This window comes from Globicephala melas, chromosome 4 (genome assembly GCF_963455315.2).
Source record: "Globicephala melas chromosome 4, mGloMel1.2, whole genome shotgun sequence".
Classification (NCBI taxonomy): Eukaryota; Metazoa; Chordata; class Mammalia; order Artiodactyla; family Delphinidae; genus Globicephala; species Globicephala melas.
This window is the reverse complement of record NC_083317.1, coordinates 74562326-74582343: the sequence shown is the minus strand read 5'-3', so window position 1 is coordinate 74582343 and position 20018 is coordinate 74562326. Positions and strand designations below refer to the sequence as shown.

The 20018-nt window shown below is 34.2% G+C and overlaps 1 protein-coding gene across 4 annotated transcripts in view; it reads left to right on the top strand.

Moving 5' to 3' along the window:
- Positions 1-20018, top strand: part of OPA1 (OPA1 mitochondrial dynamin like GTPase) — a 97060-nt gene that overhangs the window by 14328 nt on the left and 62714 nt on the right. For 2 of the 4 annotated variants that reach the window (XM_030860544.2, XM_030860536.3), the window contains 10 exons: positions 4102-4212; positions 9617-9670; positions 12411-12515; positions 14159-14245; positions 14900-15013; positions 16921-17001; positions 17127-17201; positions 17529-17600; positions 17681-17780; positions 18485-18615. In XM_030860544.2, coding sequence (XP_030716404.1) covers positions 4102-4212; positions 9617-9670; positions 12411-12515; positions 14159-14245; positions 14900-15013; positions 16921-17001; positions 17127-17201; positions 17529-17600; positions 17681-17780; positions 18485-18615 — 930 coding nt within the window. The remainder of the gene's footprint in view (positions 1-4101; positions 4213-9616; positions 9671-12410; positions 12516-14158; positions 14246-14899; positions 15014-16920; positions 17002-17126; positions 17202-17528; positions 17601-17680; positions 17781-18484; positions 18616-20018) is intronic. The other 2 variants (XM_030860560.2, XM_030860552.3) reach the window with 1 other exon arrangement.

Below are 20018 nucleotides of genomic sequence, written 5' to 3'. Positions count from 1 at the left end.
TAATTTACATTTGCCCTCCGAAATATTGCAGTTTTACCATTTTCCTTATTTAAATGTAAATTGAACGTGAAGGGTCAAAGGCACTTTGAAAATAGTGAGACTGTAGAGCTAACAGGTATCAGGTGTAGACTTTGGAGTCACACTGCCTGTATTCAGACTGTCCTTCCTGTTTCTTGAGCTGTGTGACCTTGGATAAGTTCCTTAGCTTCTCTGAGTTTTTGGTTTCCTCTTCAGTAATAGGGGGAACCCTACCTGATAAGGGTTATTGTGAGCATTTCGTAAAGCCCTTTAGCACAAGATCTTGACACATGATAAAACTAAATGAATACTAATGTAATGATAATAATAATGATTATTATCATCTAACACTTAGAATTATTCCATGAGTTAGCATATTAACATTATTTGATTAATTTCCTCCTCTTAATTCCTGTTGAATCTGTTCTGGGGATTGTGATAAGTGGGAAAATGGACTGTAGGGTTGATGTGTAGCTTATTTACAGAATAGGCAATTTTTAGGAAACCCAATTTGGATTTTGTGCTGTAAACTGTGTGCGTTTTTAGGTAAAAGTAGGTTATCATTTAATTCATTCAAGCAACAGACATGGGCCAAGCCCTATCCTAGGTGCTGGCCATAACACATCTGAAGTGTCAGGCCTTATTCTGTGTGTTAGGTATAAAAACAAACAAGGTATGGGCCCTTTAGAATACTGTTAAAAATATAGTATTGGGTTGGCCAAAAAGTTCGTTCAGGTTTTTCCATCTCTTACAGAAAAACCCAAACAAACTTTTTGGCCAACCCAATATTTTATTTTATTTTATTTTTTTGGCCATGCCTCCCGGGTTGTGGGATCTTAGTTCCCCAACCAAGGATCGAACCCAGGGCCCCAGCAGTGAGAGCGCCAAGTGCCAACCACTGGACTGCCAGGGAATTCCCAAAAATATAGCATTTTAAATGTATTCACATAAGAATGAGTCATAATTTCAAGATTTTAAAAAATATTTTCTAACAAGCTTATCAACTTCTAGAGGTATTTGCAGCATTTTCAGTTGACATTTTGGTTTCTGGAGTTATCACTGATTTTCTTGGTCTGACGTTATACTTTTTTAAAAACCCGAGAACACTGTACATGAAATATGGGACTATGAGAACTGCAGCGTCAAATTGACAGTAACCAGGAGATGTTTAGAGAGTATTCATCTGTGGTTGTTTACAATAACTATTGTTAAAGATCACAATTAGTACATTTTTAATGTAATATATATCATTTAAAAAACAATTATGTGCTGTTTCTTGAGAGAAGAATGTCTGAACTTGGGAAAATATTTATTGAGTAAAAGTGTTCTGTTCATGTAAGGAGGCATGAACAAATGCCTCATCTTGCACAGGAGGCACACACATTTTTCCCTTCCTTATTCCACAATCCTTAGCTTTAAAAGCTAATCCAGCTGTGCTTAGGGTGAGATTTGATGCCTAAAGTTGGATAATGGTAACCTTTTTTAGTGTAGTGTATATAGCTTTTTCTGTGTCTAATTCTTGTTTTCTTCCTACTTTTTTTAGGAGGTAACAGTTAATTTCAACTACCTTCACATAAAAGTGCTTCAGTAACAGACTTGGAAGGAAAGTGAGGTGTCACTAGAAAGAGAGGGTGTTTTTCTTGTAATAGATATTAGATATTTACCATACACTTTGTGTGTACATATAAACAGTGGATTAGGGAGGGGTGTTTAAGCTATGAATAAACAAGGATCCTGTGCCTGATAGACCAGCACAGTTAAGAAATGTGGAATATTTTCTCACTGCTTTAGCATTTTATAACTTATACTACTGGGTATTATGTTAATTAAAGCACAGGTACACTAATGTGTAAGCCAACATGGGAAGCCATCTTTAAAAGGGAACTGTTTTGAGAAATCTAAACACTTGGATGAGTAGAAGAAGTGATTATGATAAATGACTAAATGAATAAAAATGAGTTGGATTACTTTTCTTTCTGCTTGATGAAAGGCAGTGATACAAAAAATGAAAAAAAAGGACATAAAAAATTATGGGAATGATGAGGGTAGTGAGTTGGCATTGCATTTCTTTGATAGATTTATCAATGACCATAAAAGTGTTTATTTAAAAGATACCGTATGTTAAAAGATAACCGCAGGTTTTTATAAATATATTTTATACTATTGAATTTGGAAACAAATGTTGAAAGTTCAGTTATGTTACTTGCCACTTTGATGTTCTCTTACTTTTCATGAAGAAATATCAACTAGTTTCATCCTTTGATTTATATAGTAAGTCAACCAGTTTCATTATGTTGGTATAACTTAATGTATTAAAACTAAGAATCAAACAAAATAAAAATCCCCCTAATTGTTTGCTAATATTTCCCTTAATTTAAAGTGCTTTACTGTAATACAGCTTTTCTATTTGTATTTCTTTCTTTTCTGGTAAACTTTTTTATTTATATAAATCTTTGGATTATATAAATTAAGTTATTAAGCCTCCAGGTGAGTCTACTAATTAAAAATTGAATGTAACGCTAACCAATATTTCATTTTAAGAAACTTTATAATTGTACTATACAAAATAAAATATTTTTGGCAGTTATTTTATAAAGCTGTGAAGCTATTTGAAACTCCTAATGAGTGTTAGTTTTCCTAATTCTTTTTATTATTATAACTTGGTAAAAATTGTTCTCCCAGGTAAACTATTCTTGTACAAATTAAAGAGTGACCTCATTCATTGGAACTTTGCCTTTTTAGGTTTCTAATTGAGAAAATATAAGGTTCCTGACATTGTCAATTGCTAGTTGTTTTTTCTCCTACATTTCTTGAGGTTGATTATCTAATAGACAGCAATTAAAAACACTGTACAGAAAATGACATGTATTTTCGTTTCATGTCACAAGTGAATACATTGCATCAGATGAACATTTCATGATTATTAAATGGAATGAATTTTAAACATAGAAATGATGATTATTTTGTGCATAGGTCCAAACTGGGTTTTGTTTCATTTTTATTTTCATAGTAACTATATTATCTCCATATCTTAATTATGTTATTTTATTGAGCTTGTGCTTTAGTAATTGATATATCCTTGGTTATATTCTCAGAGGCCATTTTTATTTAATGTCAAAACAGCTTATAAAAAGTGAAAATTCAGTCAAACTACTTATTTGATGTTGTATAAAGCTAAAACAGTACCTCAAACATTATTTTTTAATTTGCAAAAAAAAAAACCCTTAGATTTTAATCAAATAAGATTCTGTGCGTAGACATGTAAAATTATGAATTAATATAAAACCTTGATTAACTTGATGCTCAAAACTACGTTTTGAGGGATCTTTATTTATTTACTTTTTGGCCACGCCAAGTGGCATATGGGATCTTAGTTCCTGGACCAGGGGTCAAACCCACGCCCCCTGCAGTGGGAGCTTGGAGTCTTAACCACTGGACCTCCAGAGAAGTCCCTTGAGGGGTCTTTAATTGAAGACATCAGATGTCAAGGAAAACTTAAGAATAATAATTTAATAAGTGATTAAGCTATTATGTATTCTCTATTTAGTCTTATGAAACTTATGGTTGAGAATTAGAAGATTCAGACCTTTGAAATCAACACTGTTCAAAACTCAGTTTTGTTTTTTCCCCCATATGTATCAAGTCAGGAGCGTACACTAGTTCGTATTGGCAATTCAAAAATAAGGGTTGAAGTACTTGTTTTCTCAGTTTATCTGTTCCTAGGACATTTAGTTAACTATAGTGCCACCTTCCTTGAGCATTCCAGTTAGTCTCGGTTTTACTGTATGTTGATATTATATATCTGGCTCGTTTTATTCAGCAGTCACTTATTGCATTTTCCTTTTCACTTATTAAACTATGCTGTTTTATATTTCTGAGACATAATTTTACTGAGGAGAAAAATGGAAATGTAGTACAGAACCTAGTTATATAGTGGCTCTAAAGGTACATAACTGAGTTTCCATTTTTGTTATAAGCTATCCATTCTTCTCTGACTTACATCTGTTCCTTTCTTGTGCCCTTTGGTTTAACATTGTTCTCCTCCCCAATTTTCCTCTTCTCCTCGTTGTAAACTCATGGCAGGGTCTGCTTGGTGAGCTCATTCTCTTACAACAGCAAATTCAAGAGCATGAAGAGGAAGCGCGCAGAGCCGCAGGCCAATATAGCACGAGCCATGCCCAACAGAAGCGCAAGGTGATGGATGGTTTAAGGGGGCTACTGATATGTTCACACTAATCAGCCGTTTCTACCAGGATCGTGTCACCTTAATCCAATCATGGACTCCAATTATGAGAAATTATTTTTGACAAAGTAAAAATATGAAAGATAATAGAGATATGCAACTTTCCTAGAGTAGGTAAATCCAAAATATTAAACATAGGAATTTATTTTCTGAAAATTAGATTATCTGTGAGGGTTCATGGATTTGTACTTAGATAAGAGTTATGAATTGCAGCTTACTTGGTCCAGTTATTGAGTCACCTTAAATTTGTAGCCAACTTGTCTATTCTCCAAGTTTTCATTTGTAAAATGAAAAGGGTTACTGTGAATGACCATGTTAAATTAAAGAATGAAATGTATTTGTTTTAGTTAAAATGAATCAGCAGAGAATTCTTATTTCTTACAGAAGGAAACTGTAAGTCAAAAACTTAACTTTGGGGCAAAGTTATTCTTAGATACTTTGATAAATTTGTATAAAGATTTTCCACATTTATTAATAAAGTCACAGATTTTCACCTTGTCTACTGCAGGATTGAACATTGGAAATTTGATATAATTCTGGTCAATAAAGAACAGATTCTGATAAAACTCAGCATAACAGTATACAAATGTTTGGTTATAGGAGCAACCAAGGAATCCTTAAAGATATACTTTTGGCTGTTAGATGATCCTATAGTATAGATCCCAAGGTTAATGTTCTAAAGAGACTAGAGTCAAATGAACTGTATGTAATGATTTTAAAATTATACTCTAAGATCTTGAAATCAGCTATTTGTGTTACATATATTAGATAAGAAAAATTTTGGAGTTAGGTGCAAATCTTACTCAGGAAAAAAGATTCAGTCATATAATTAGCTTCCTGTAGGTTCTGATATTGAAATCAACCAATATTGTAGATAATTAGTGCAATAATTCTGCTGGCTAACCCTGTCGCATTTGGTGGTGGTTAATACTTGAGAATACTCATCATAGTTTTCATTTATTTTTTCAGTATCACTACCTGGCTTTTCTCAATTCCATGGCTGTGGAATCAACTCCTGTATGTTGTTTAGCTTTCAGTGAATGAATAACATAGGTAGAAATAGAAAACAAGTTATTTTCCTACTTGTGTTAAACCAAGGGAGGACTTATTTTGGCTGCGTTGGGTCTTCGTTGCTGTGTGCGGGTTTTCTCTAGTTGTGGTGAGCGGAGACTACTCTTCACTGCAGTGTGCAGGCTTCTCATTGCGGTGGCTTCTCTTGTTGCAGAGCACAGGCTCTATGTACACGGACTCAGTAGTTGCAGCACCCGGGCCCTAGAGTGCGTGGGCCAGTAGTTGCAGTGCATGGGCTCAGTAGTTGCGGTGCGTGGGCCCTAGGGTGTGCAGGCTTCAGTAGTTGTGGTGCGTGGGCTCAGTAGTTGTGGCTCACGGGCTCTAGAGAGCAGGCTCAGTAGTTGTGGCACACGGGCCTAATTGCTCCGCAGCATGTGGAAGCCTCCCAGACCAGGGATTGAACCTCTGTCCCCTGCATTGGCAGGCGGATTCTTAACCACTGTGCTACCAGGGAAGTCCCAAGGGAGGGCTTACTTTAAATGGTGCTTTAGCATTCTCTGTTCCTCATGCTGTTGAGAGTACCATTTAAATATTGTAACAAGTTGGATGCTTAGGCTAAGCCCTCTGTTCCTTAGCTTTGTTACAGAAAGAAGGGGAGGGAGCTACTGTGTTTTGGTACGTTAGTTAGGAATATGAATATAGCTCTAGTTACTAGTAGTTCTTGTGTTTTTCATAATGGTAAAATAATTTGCAATGAGTCCTATAGATCTGCTATTTTAAGATTCTAAGATACAGTTTAAGATTATTGATGTGCTGTTGAATCTGATGATTTAAGCAATATCAGTAGTGAATATTGTTTATTTTCTACACTGCCAAGGGTTAATGTTCATTTGGGGCCAACTTTACTAGCCTTTTTTCAGGCTTACGGTTATCCTTCCTATTCCTAATATTTATTGGATTATCCATGTAACCCTTTTATTCCTCACTTTACACATTTGTAAAAGAGCTACTGGCAGGACTGTACCTCCATCTGTTTTGTTTATTAAGGCATACTTAGTAGAGCACGAAACAGGGCTTGTTCCTGCCCACTTTGCAGTTACCTTGTGTGAAAGTAAATGAGACTAAAAACAATTTATGCTCCTCTATAATAATATCATTCCTTTTACTGTCCTTAAAGATGGTTTCCTTACTGTATCTTCCCCTTTATTCCCCCTATAGTTAGTACACAGATGACTTTTCAGCCCTACATTGTCATAATAACCAAAATCCTAATTTGATTAGATTTTTATCATTCTAAGCATTTGAGGTTTGCTTGAGGTACAAAGCCACAGCTAGTTTTTGTTGCTTTTTGACCATTATTTCTTATTACACCTTGAAAATATAAGTAGGCCTTCATTATTTATGTCTTATTAGTAGCAGCTAATAGATTTACCCTGTATCATCTGAGCAAAGGAGAGACAGCAGATTAAGACTGCCATTGATAGGTTTGCCTCCTGTGAATATGTACACATACATAAAAATTTTTATGAGTCTTATGCATTTCTGTATTTCAGAATGTCCAGAATTGCTTAGTAGGAAGAGATACTTAAAATTTAAAAATCAGGCTTGGTTTTGTGAGGAGCTAGTAAAGGTTTTTCTCTTTCAGCTTTAGCTTGTTTCTGCAGAGGGTTCCGCTCTTTCTCCATCAATTTTACAGCCCTGGAATTGTAGAAAAGCTCTGGTTTCAAGACTATTGATACCCATTTCTGTCAGGGTGAGTTTTAAATTAATTTCATAATGAAAACTAAATATATTAAACAGTAGGACAAGAACTTACTGTAAGTAGCTGAATTTTACCAGTAAAGTGCATCAAAATAAAATATACCCAGGTTGCTAGTTAAGACCTCAAATAAATGATAGACTAACAATAGCATGTACTAATCTCTTAAGAAAATATGTAAAAGTATCTTATCATTAATCTTTAATATTTATTTTGTGAAGCTAAATGTTTTGATTTTATTTCCTAGAAAATATTAGGTCTAATTCTTGATTCCACCATCACGTGTCTTTTATATAATAACATTAATCTTTTAATTTAACATTAAACTAAGCAGATAGGAAGTGTATTGGTAAAACTGCATGAGTTGTTCCTAACAGTCTTGCCAGAAGCGCACATGATAAATTTAAATATTCCTAAGAATCCAAATTTATGAAAATCTTAACAGTCATTGTACTAAATACTAATATTAGCATAAAGATTGTATTTGTAATGTTCTAATAACCTTATATCATTTTAACTCTTTATATATCCTTTTTATTTTACCAAATTATCAAGGTAACCTTTTATAGTCCTTGGCTTATAGTAAACATTCTAACTTTTTGTAATTGTATTAGTTTCTTAATTATTGCCCCAGATATAGAGAAATGTCAGATTTTCTACTGTAATTTATGTTACGTGAAATCATTAAATATTCACATCTAAAACTAAAACAGTTTATACTAATATTGTTTATACATTTCATACTAATTTAACTGCATTGGATGAATAGTTAACGGAACAGAGTAAATCAGAGAAACTTTCAAAATGAATTGGGAATATAATCTGCATAACAAAATTTTTATGGCCATACTATTACAGTATGATGGCATGCCATATGGTCAAAATATGGAATTATTTATTTCTTCACTGGCCTTTAAGATTTTGTTCTTTGGGTTGTGGGCTCCTCCCCAACGTGCTTGTTTCCTCACATTTTAGGAGACGATTAATAATTCTTGTCCATTTTACAAACACATAGTCAAATGAAAAACACTTATATCCACAAGTCTCTGGCAAAGTTTGTTTTATATTATCGTTTTTCTAATTACCAAACCAAATTTAGAATTTTTAGACATAGGCTTTTTAGGAAAAAATGATACATACCTATCATTTCTAACAAGTATTGTCATTTTTATTTAAAAGAATTTTGAGGGGGCTTCCTTGGTGGCGCAGTGGTTAAGAGTCCGCCTGCCGATGCAGGGGACATGGGTTCCTGCCCCTGTCCGGGAAGATCCCACATGCCGCGGAGCGGCTGGGCCTGTGAGCCATGGCCGCTGGGCCTGCACGCCTGGAGCCTGTGCTCCGCACGCAATGGGAGAGGCCACAACAGTGAGAGGCCCGCGTACTGCAAAAACAAAAAAAAAAAGAATTTTGAGGGAAATTTTGATAAATTATTTGGAAATAGGAATTAAACTCTCAAAATAACTTTATTGCATGGATGAGAGTTATTAATGTCTACCTCAATAAGCAAATCATTTAGAATGTTTTCATATATATTTGCTACCATGATGTCTTGACTGCTTAAATAGCCAATGAATAAAGATGAATAAAGATTTACATGAATTTTAACTTGATTTTTGTCTCCTGTGGAATAAAATCATCTCTAAACATTTTGAGTATCAGAAATTAGATAATTATTTTGAAAGACTGAGAATGGCAACTTTGGCATCTCACCAGGGAGTCAAAGTACAGTTACATGTATTTGTCATAAATGACATCATTTTAATTACAGTTGATGATTGTGTTTTATATTTGGAATTGTGACTACTTGAAAGCCTGTTATAGAATAAAGTTTTTTGTTGTTTTGAATATTTTATCTTAGAAATATTAGCATTAATAACAATTCGGAGTAGTTTCCCCAATACCTGTGGATTTTATCCTACTTTTGTTTTATGTTGAAATCAATTTTAGTTGCTTTACTCAACTTCATTGCTCCTGATGCATTCGCTTTATTATGGGTTAGCAGATCTTGCATTGGAACTGAATTTAAAAATACGCATCTGGCTCCGCTTAAAGCTCTGAAAATGCAAGTTGTTCTTCGCATTTATTAAACGCTTTCCTACTTACAGAATAGAAATGGATAGTGTTTGCTTAAAGATACACTATGACCAATGAACTTTTCAGTAGCTGTAAATGATAACATGTGTCTGACTTCCCAAAACATTTCTGTAAGGATGTTATTGCCTTATTTGTCCAAGCATCCAAGTCCCTGTGCTTGAGTACAAAATAACCTATCAAGAATATAGTAACCATATGTGTTGCTTTCTTGTTTTTCTAACAAGCCAGCCATATATGACTAGAATGGCAATAGGAAGATGGTTGCTTTTTAAGGTTTTCACTTAATATAAAATTTTGATGAGCTATTTTTATTAATGAATAAGATATTTTTACTTAAATAAGCATTTGATTTAAAATTTGCTTTGACTAAATATCCATATAAAGCCAGTAGTTTTCACTCTTAAAAATGCTTTTTTAAAAACATTAACTTTCTGTATATTCTATATAAACCTAATTCTACTCCAATAAAATTATTTATTTTAAACATTTAGGTGTCAGACAAAGAGAAGATAGACCAACTTCAGGAAGAGCTTCTGCATACCCAGGTAATTCTGATGAGTAAAAAGAACCAGAAAGTTTTTCTTAAACTAAGTTTGGTGGTATGGAAATTTATCTTTTTAACAAAGCAAAATTTAGAGTGGCTTAATGATAGAACCTTATTATTATAAGTAGATGCTCCCCAAAATGCAAAAACTAATTGAGAAATAAGGAATAATGAAGGAACTTGATAAGTTTAATTAACTAATTTATGTGTAAAAACCTATTTTTTAGTGAATCTGATGCTTCTAATTTTAAAGAAAAACTACGGCAAAAACTGGGGAAAGTGACCTGTCCTTATATAAATCTATGTTTGCAATTTTACATTGATAGGCTAATTATGTAACAGTTAAAGAAACTGGAGTTGAGTCTACCACAGTTCTTCTCTGAAGCCCAAAGCCAATCAGATAATAACCTTTCCAAAGGTATTTCTAACACTACTATGAAAAGTTATTCTCTTATAATTGATGATAACAATTATCATTAAAGACTTTTTCTGTGCAATGTAATTGAGTAGGTAACATTCTAGTGAAAAATTGCCCCATCACCCACTCTATCTTTAGTTATTCTATGTAGATACAATGACATGCAATAATTAAGAATAAGTTAAAAAGACTTATTGGGTCTCTCTTTTTAGGGGAAAAAAATACAAGGACAATCTAGATGAAATTAGGAACTAGTATATTTTGAGTCCCAGGTTTTCTTAATATCTATGCATTATTCTTACACTTGACTATATGTTAGAATAGCGTGTGCTCTGAGCAGCACTGTATATATTTGTTATGGCTTCCCAGCCAGGTGATTACAATCTGCAGCCAGGGATTAAGAATCATTGGCCTCAGAATGTGGTCTCTGCAGCATTAGCATCAGTAATGTCCTTTGGGAACTTGTTTGAAATGCAGATTATTGGTCCCATCCCATCTTCACTGAGTGGGAAACTCTGGGTGTAGAACTGAGCAATCTTTGTTCTTAAAAACCCTCAAGTGATTCTGATGAATTCTTAAGTTTGAGAATTACTGGTCTAGATGTCTTTGCAGGATGACCCAGCAGCACATCTCTGTAGGAAGACTGCAGATTGGCACCTGTACTAAAGAGTGTTTCCAGCCCCAGAAAATGTAGACCCCATAATTGATTCCATATTTACCAGGAAGTGAGCCAGTGGAAATCCTGCCACCCCTATATATACCTATTGATATCAACCCTTCAATTTGTACAGTTGTTGTCAGCTGCTAGGCATTGACACACACTTGATGGAGAGTTCATGATGTAATAATAGCGTTATCTATATCAGTAGTGTCCAGTAGAAATATAATGCAAGCCATGCACTTTAAAATTTTTACATTAAAACAAGGGTGAAAAGAAATAGGTAGAATTTTGATGTTAATAATAAATTTAACACAGCAGATCTAAAATAATATCATTTAAACATCTAATTAGTATAAGAAATATAAATGTGGTGTTTATGTATTTTTACTGAATTATAGAAATCTGGTGTGTATTTTATACTTAACTCATCTCCATTCAGGCTAGCCACATTTCAAGTGCTCAGTACCTGCATGTGGCTAGTGGCTACCATCCATATTAGACAGCACAGATCTAATTCTTAGATAACTACCAGTATTTTGTTATATATACTATTACTGCAGATAGATGAACAAATTCTGTAAAAATATATTTATAATAGAATCTAGCCTGTAGTTCTCGTACTATTACATAATATTTTCTTTAATTTGGCTTAAGCTGGACATTCTCTGAGGATAGAGCCATGATCTCTTGTTATTTACTGTATGCTTGGAAGATTATAACAACCTAACATTTTCTAAGAAATATTTTCCATTATAAGAGTCATGTTATTGTAAGTTGGACATAAACATCCAGTTGGTTATAGGAAAGAGTAATTCTTAATAGTTTTCTGAACATTGTTAATGTTTAGAGAAGAAATAATAGTGTACAGAGAAGACCAATTAGAAAAGGATCACATTTATTCTAGAAGAACATTGTATAGCCAAGCATCTACTTTGACAAAAAAGCCTGTCTAAATGTATTAGTTTTCTTTAAATTGTTCTTATATCAATATTTTAAAAATTAATGTGTAATTTCTGGCCACAAAACTTACCAAAACTTGGAAGAGTTTGACCCCTCAACTCAGACCTGTATTCAAAACTCTGTGACCTTAGATAGGCTACCAGGCATCCCTGACCTCTGATTCCTAATCTGTATAACCTTTGCCTCACTTGAAGGCTTACGGGAGTTAATGCAGGTCAAACAGTCAGTAAAGGGCCTGTCACATACTGAATAGTCAGGTACTGTTAGCTATTTTTATTTTATATCATTTTTATAAAATAATATGGGGGATGGGGAGAGTTTGAATTTTTGTCAAATGTCCCTTTAATGAAGACTTAAAATTTTGTTGTAATAGGAAATATTGCTTCATAGAGGATACTTAAGAACTTCCTTCTTCAACTCCTTTCATTTTTAGTATTTTTAATAATTTCTTCAACATAAACAGCAAAGACTTTTCCAAACAAAATTCCAATTGAAATAGAAAACTATAATGAAGCTCATTGTTTGAGATAATATTCATAATTTATTTGTTCAACATTTTCATAGATGACTTTTAAATGAAATAACTCATTTTAAGTAGGCAGGAGATATTGCTTCAGGATCTTGGAAGATTTTAATTTACACTTAATGTTATTTTTTAACCCATCTCTTTCTTATAAAGTTATGTGTATTATTTTGTTGCAGTTAAAGTACCAGAGAATCTTGGAACGGCTAGAAAAGGAGAACAAAGAATTGAGAAAATTAGTATTACAGAAAGATGACAAAGGCATCCATCACAGAAAGCTTAAGGTACTTTAAGTTTGTCTTAATTTGTTCGCTCTCAGAACTTTACCACTTCACATTGTGTGTTGATCAATACCGGATTTTAAGGAACTGCAAAGGGTTCTATCCTTTTATTTCTAACCTGATATGCTTAGGGGATAGGGAGGTCTCTTCCTAAGACTTTCCACAAATTATAATCTTCAAACATGTATTTTATACTATATCCATAAATTTTCATACTTTCAAGAGTCATTTCTTGTGAATCAGTTTATTTTTTCTGAAATATTTAGTTTATCTCTAGGTTTACTTAATTTATACAGCTATAAAACCAGCAGTGTAAGTTGATAGAAAGTTACATATGTCTTATTTTCATTGCCTTACTTGTATTGCCACTCAATGAAGAGGCCACTTCCTCCAGTTTTACAATAGTTAATGTTTTCTTCTGGAAGGTTCCTTAGACATTTTAAAGTATTTTTGAAAAAGCATGCTGGTATTGTTATCATCAGCACATTGGTAATTATCAGTTAATTAAATCTTATTATTCCCCACTAAACCAACCTTTATGTGCTAAATGAAATTGAAGTAATTCTTTTAACTTAAATGTCATATAAGTAAACAGAATATGTACATAGCAAAACTGCAATAAATCATGGCACATTCATTTTGTAGCCAAGGTCCAAAGATATATAGCCCTAGTTTAACCAACATGTATTAATAGTTGTGACTCCAAATTACGACTGCATAAAACAAATAAATAGCACGACTTTATTTATAAGTCAGCACATGGCAGATGGGAAAAACCACATCCAAGTGTTAATATATATTGAGAATTATATATATTAACACTGAGAAATTGTATTTTCTCTCATAAAATGAAATGGTAATGAAAATTCGAAAAGTTTTTGGTTTATTTTTAGGTGGAGGGGATAAGAGTTGCTTTCCTTTTATTTCTAGGTGTTGAGAGATGAAAGTCAGTGTAGACCCTCATTTTGTTCCTACTTTGGCACTGAAACTTACCTTTAATTATTAAATGCTTGATAGTAACCTTTTTCCCAGGCCTGTGTATATGTTCAATCATTCCTCAAATACTTGAAGCTTATAATTTTCCAGGCACCGTGTTTGATACTGTTTTTACTGAGATGTCTGCCCCTGGTGCTCTCACATTTTAGTCTGCCCAGTTATCAGTGTACACTAATCATTCATACTGATTTAACAATAATCTTGGTGATTCTTTCTCTACTTTACCAGTTCTCCAGTCTCTCTTTCTCTCCCACTCTGACGCATACACCAAACATTCCTTTCAGCTGGTCACCTGACCCCTTATTGGGCGTTTTTTGGTGTTAATGGTCTCCCTTTGTTGGGCACTTAATGTTAGCTCTTCAATATTAAACAATAACCTCCTCCTTTTACCATTTAATTAGAAGGTTCGGAAATCATGAATTAATATACTGTGTTAAATCATTGTCTCTTTAAAATAAATTTGATAAGAACATATGGAATTTTATTTTGTATTGTTTTACATTTACTAGGAATATTTATTTGCATAACTAGGAAAAGCAATACAATTATTATGGAAACATTTTGAATGTATCAGCTCTTTTATCGACACATCTGTGGTTTTTTAAAAATGTTTTCACTATTTTATATTACTCATTTCTTGAATTTTATAGAAATCTTTGATTGACATGTACTCTGAAGTTCTTGATGTTCTGTCCGATTATGATGCCAGTTATAATACACAAGATCATCTGCCAAGGGTAAGTAAAAAATTAGTCCACAGTGAACTTGCCCATTAGCAAAAAAGCACTGTAGTTTTTTAAAAAGTTACATACATAATACATACACATATGTATAGACATAGACAAAGACATAAAATTTTCTGTGTAATATTCATGTGTTCTAGATGATGCCCTAAGCATTGAATATTGTTTGACTCTTTATTTTGGTCCATTGGTTTACTTATATTTATGCATAATAAAGTAAGGCTTTCAGATATTTGGCATTATGTATTCATGATATCCATGATATTAAAATACCTGAATGGTGGATAAGATTAGGTACATGAGTGAAATTTAACCTTATAGAATTGAAAATGTCTTTGTAAAGAGTAAACTAGCTATGGAAAAGATTTGTGGAATATTAATGTTAATGTGTTTTTAAAACTAGTGGTTTAAATTAGCATGAGTTTTTAATAAAAATTTGGCTGTAAATAATGGATCCAGTTAATGTTTTGCTGTTTATGTTTTCAATACACATCAATGTATGAACCATCATTTTTTTCTGGATGATATTTTAAAATCATTTAATGGTGGATAATTTTTAAGACTAAAACTTCTCAGCAGCATTCCAAATCTATTAAATTTAAGTTGGTATCAAAAGGTATGAATATGTGGTATTTATTTTGTCATAAGGTTGTTGTGGTTGGAGATCAAAGTGCTGGAAAAACTAGTGTGTTGGAAATGATTGCTCAAGCACGAATATTCCCTAGAGGGTCTGGGGAGATGATGACACGTTCTCCGGTTAAGGTAAGAAAATAGGCCCTCTGGATTAATAGACTTACTGTGGTGGTCATTTTGTGATGTATTTAAATGTTGAAGCACTATGTTATACACTGAAACTAACATGATATTGTTTGTCAACTCTACTTCAGTTAAAAAGGAAAATAGGCCAAATGAAGTTCCTCAGGAAAGTAGTCACTTTAATGAAGTTTGTCCATTGTGTTAAAATGAAGAATTCTGACAAAAGAAATAATTGATATGTAGCATTTGGAATTATTGCTAGTGTAGAAATCAGTAGGCAGCATCCTTTAGGCATGAACAAAGATCAGGAGTTTTTCTTGCTGTAATGTAGACACAAGGATGTGTGTGTATGTTTTAACTCAGCTGAATGGATGGAGTAGGTATAGAGTGATTGGAGAAATGGAAAATTGAAGTCACCAAGAATGAAGGCTAGAATAGTGGTAGAAAGTGAGACAATGAGGCTGATGCTGAAGTCTTGCAGAATTGAGGTCTGTTTATAATTACAACAGGTAGTCTAGTGTGATTCAGACAGTGCATCGTTTGGGGTCTGGCTGTGATTTCAACCATGTTGTGTAAAACTAGTTTCTTTTTCATTGCTTTGTGTTATTGTGTGAATATACCACACTTTATAGATCCATTTTATTGTTGATGGGCATTTGGAATATTACAAATTTAGGGGGAAAAGAATGAACTGACTATATCATGCTCTGTAATTAACTGTAAAAATATTGTGAACCTACCTTTTACATCATAACCAGCACCCTAATTGTAGTGGCTATGGCTGATACTATATTTTAGGAAGGAGTTCACTTTCTTCCAGCAGGCAGATATCATGGACAGATTTCCTTGAAACAGACAAGGCTGTTCTCTTTTCAGTTTGTCATTACTTCACTAGTATTTACCAGGACTTCTCCTCCTTCATGGACTCTAAACTCCAGATTTTTGTCTCCCCTTGAAGAGTGAAATTGCCAAAATCTTGACTTAATATTTTAACTTCTTTAACAGCTTCTTTGTTCCTTAATGCGCAAATGCCTTAAAGGGAAATTGTGCATAGAATGTAGGGCTCAGTTTTTGGAGATTTATTTCTGCTGTCCATTTTTCTCTGAGAGTTTGGCATCTTAGATGGTGGCTGCTTGATAGCCCTGGAATCCGATTTTGTCTCTTCAACACAGTGAGACTGCTACAAGTTTTAAACTTCTCTTTCAGGCCACCATGTGCCACAAATCAGCAAATGCCCTGAGGGAGAATAGCTGCAGGAATATACCCATCCAGATCCTTTGGGGTCCTGGACTCAGTCCAGGCTGCTCAGATGTCTCCAAACAGCTAGGTTTTATTTGTTATCCTCTGTATGCTTAGCTAATCTTAGTAGACAGAATTGTTTTTTAAAAGTGAAATCGAATCATTATAGAGAAGCTTGAAAAGTTACAACTGAAAAGTTAAGGAATGTGAAGTTTAGAAGTTCTCATGAAACCACTGACTGTTGACATGTAAGTTGTTAGAGAATTTCTTGCTCAAATGTCACTCCTTAGGTGAAGGCTGCCTTAGTTCCCCTTAGTACTGCTCTCCTCTGTGGCATCCTAGGTTTTGCTACACAGACCTATTCTCTCTGTATATTTCTCCCAGTATATAATGAGGCCTAAACCAGTTACAGTCAATTCTTCGAGTTCCCCCATCTGCAGTGCCTGACACAGTTGGCTCTCAGTAAATAGGTGTTGAATAAATGAATTGTCCTTTACCTAAATTTACCTTTGAAGTGAAATGCAAGATTTCCTTTTAGTTTTTCAAGTTTTGAGATTGATGGCTTTCTGCTTGGTACTCTGTATAATGTTGACTGGAAAATGAGAACCATATAAGTGCTGTGGGAATTAATAGGAATTGTAAATACAGTCTTCTCAATGTTCTGTTAATTTCAGGTGACTCTCAGTGAAGGCCCTCACCACGTGGCCTTGTTTAAAGATAGTTCTCGGGAGTTTGATCTTACCAAAGAGGAAGATGTAAGTAGAATTTGTATGAGGTTTATGTATGTAACTTTTTATAACATGTGTAAACTTACAAAAGACAACTAAATGGAATATTTAACTGAAGATTTCCTTAGGATTTTGTTGCTTTCCATTGATAGCTTGCAGCATTAAGACATGAAATAGAACTCCGAATGAGAAAAAACGTGAAAGAAGGCTGTACTGTTAGCCCTGAGGTAAGTGTTGCAATTCATTTCAACAGTGTTTTATGGAAATCCAATGTTTATGGTTTGAAATCATGGTGTTAGCATTGATGTTTAGATTGCAGCTGTTCCAAGATGCTTAGTCTTTTTTTTTTCTTTTAATATTCCAAAGAATATTGTTTTGTGGATAATTTTCTATGATAATTACTGTTATGGTCAGAAAAAGCATAATTTTTTTCTGAGCTGCATATCTGAATGGATGAGATACAGAATTTTCAAAATATGTGTCACCAAAAAATTCCTAACAAGCTGCTTCCCAAAATTAGTTTTTTGGTTTTTGGATTTTTTTTCCCTACACAGACCATATCCTTAAATGTAAAGGGCCCTGGACTACAGAGGATGGTGCTTGTTGACCTACCAGGTGTGATTAATGTAAGTATCTACAAAATGTGTGTTTTATCTTCCTATTGTGAAAGACATTTATAATGACATTTAAAACCTTTTTCTTCAAGACTGTGACATCAGGCATGGCTCCTGACACAAAAGAAACTATTTTCAGTATCAGCAAAGCATATATGCAGAATCCTAATGCTATCATACTATGTATTCAAGGTAAGTTTTATTGAAAGATTTTAATTGCACTAATATTCTTCCTTACTTAGCAATCAAAGCTTTGTTCTACATATGCATGTTACATAAACATACAAAATAAATATGTTTTGTCATCTCCTCTTACTTGTTCGTTTTATTAGTAAATAGAATTGAGGTTGGTGATATTTTGATAAATTTCACTGTGTAGGCATCATAGACATTTTTATTGTCTAGAATGTCTTTTCATAACTAAGATAAAATATTAAGAAAAATTTTCTTACTATAATGTAGACACAAGGATGTAGCCTGTTGAAGTTTTTAGAACCTACTTTGTAACCATTACAGTGTCTTATTTATTTATTTATTTATGGCTGCGTTGGGTCTTTGTTGCTGCGCATGGGCTTTCTCTTTTGGAGAGTGCGGGCTACTCTTCCTTGCGGTGCGCGGGCTTCTCATTGTGGTGGCTTCTCTTGTTGCAGAGCATGGGCTCTAGGCCTGCGGGCTTCAGTAGCTATGACACATGGGCCCAGTAGTTGTGGCTCGCGGGCTCTAGAGCACAGGCTCAGTATTTGTGGCGCACGGGCTTACTTGCTCCTTGGCTCCTTGGCATGTGGGATCTTCCCGGACCAGGGCTTGAACCCGTGTTCCCTGCACTGGCAGGTGGATTCTTAACCACTGTGCCTCCAGGGAAGCCCTACAATGTCATTTTTCAATCTTTTTTTCAGATGGATCTGTGGATGCTGAACGCAGCATTGTTACCGACTTGGTCAGTCAAATGGATCCTCATGGAAGAAGGACAATATTTGTTTTGACCAAAGTAGACCTGGCAGAGAAAAATGTGGCTAGTCCAAGCAGGGTGAGGGCAAGTTCTTTATACAAGCTTCAGTTATGACAGGGACTGGTTGGGGGAATAAAAAATTTCCTTGTGAAATACAAGTAGTAATGGGATTTTTCTTGGTTCTCATTAAAAACAAAGTATTGTATAGTTATAGTAAATTACTTAAGTGCAATATCCAGGTATAAGTGAAATTCCACAATTGTAATCAGTTTGCTTCAAATACTTAAAACTGCTAATGTTGCTTACTCTAATTTAATTTAAATTTTGTATGTTGACATACAGTCATTAACCTCATTTGTAGTATTTTTTGTTATAGTTTAAACTTTTTTTTTAGTTGATGTTCATTAATTAATGTAAAACTAGTGACAGTTTAAATTCCTTTTGGGCCTTATTTTATTTTGTCCTGTTTTTTAAAAATTTTTTTATTATTTATTTTTTTCAGATAAACATTGCGTTTCTTAACTGATGAAAGACTGTGAGGCAGGTTTTCATAATAGAGAAGGCATTGGATGGGGTGTCAGGGCTCAGCATTCTTATCCATGCTCTACCACCAACCAGCTGCATGTCCTTGGGCAAATCTTGTTACTTTTCTGCATCCAGTCAGTGCACCGTCCAACCTATTAGTCTAGTTGATCTCTAGGTCATTTTCATTTCTGAGATTCTGTGACTTCTATTCATGGTATTCAGTGTCCCTTCTCTCCTCCTCCCTTAACAAGGAAAGTATTTTATTTCAAGGTACGATTGTGTGCAAGGTTTATTAGGACATGCTCTCTACTTAATTATGAAGGCATAAAAAAGTGGGTAAAAGTGGGTAAAAGTGCACAATCTGTAGCCAGATTGCTTGGTTTCACACCTGCGCTACTGTTTGCTAGTTGTGTAACCTTAGGTAAGTTGTTTTACTTTTTCAGTGCTTTAGGCTTTCTCATCTGTTGGAAATGAAGATATTAATGGTACTGTCCCATAGGTAATGAAAACTTATTGAGTTAAATATCCATCGTAAAGTGGTTGAAATAGTGCTTGGCACAAAAGTGTTATGTAAATAGTGGCTATCATCTGTTGTTATTATATCTTCATCCCCCATGGAACAACTTCAGATATAAGTACCCATCCCTCTGGCTACTGCTTAGAATTTCTGTTTTTCCCACCCGAAACTCTGTAGGACTATGCCTCTGTGATGGGGTTCCCAAGGCAGACCACCCCTAGACACCCTGATTCCGTAGGACTCACAGGACTCAGTACATAGTCATACTTCCACCTAAGATTTTATTACAATGATAGGATGCAAAGCAAAATTACAAAATGAGAAGGTGCAGAAGGTGATATCTGAAGGAAACCAAGCTCAAGTTTCCAAGAGTTCTTTCCTAGTAGAGTCATACAGGAAATGCTTAATCCTGCCAGCAACAAGTTACTCATTAGAGACA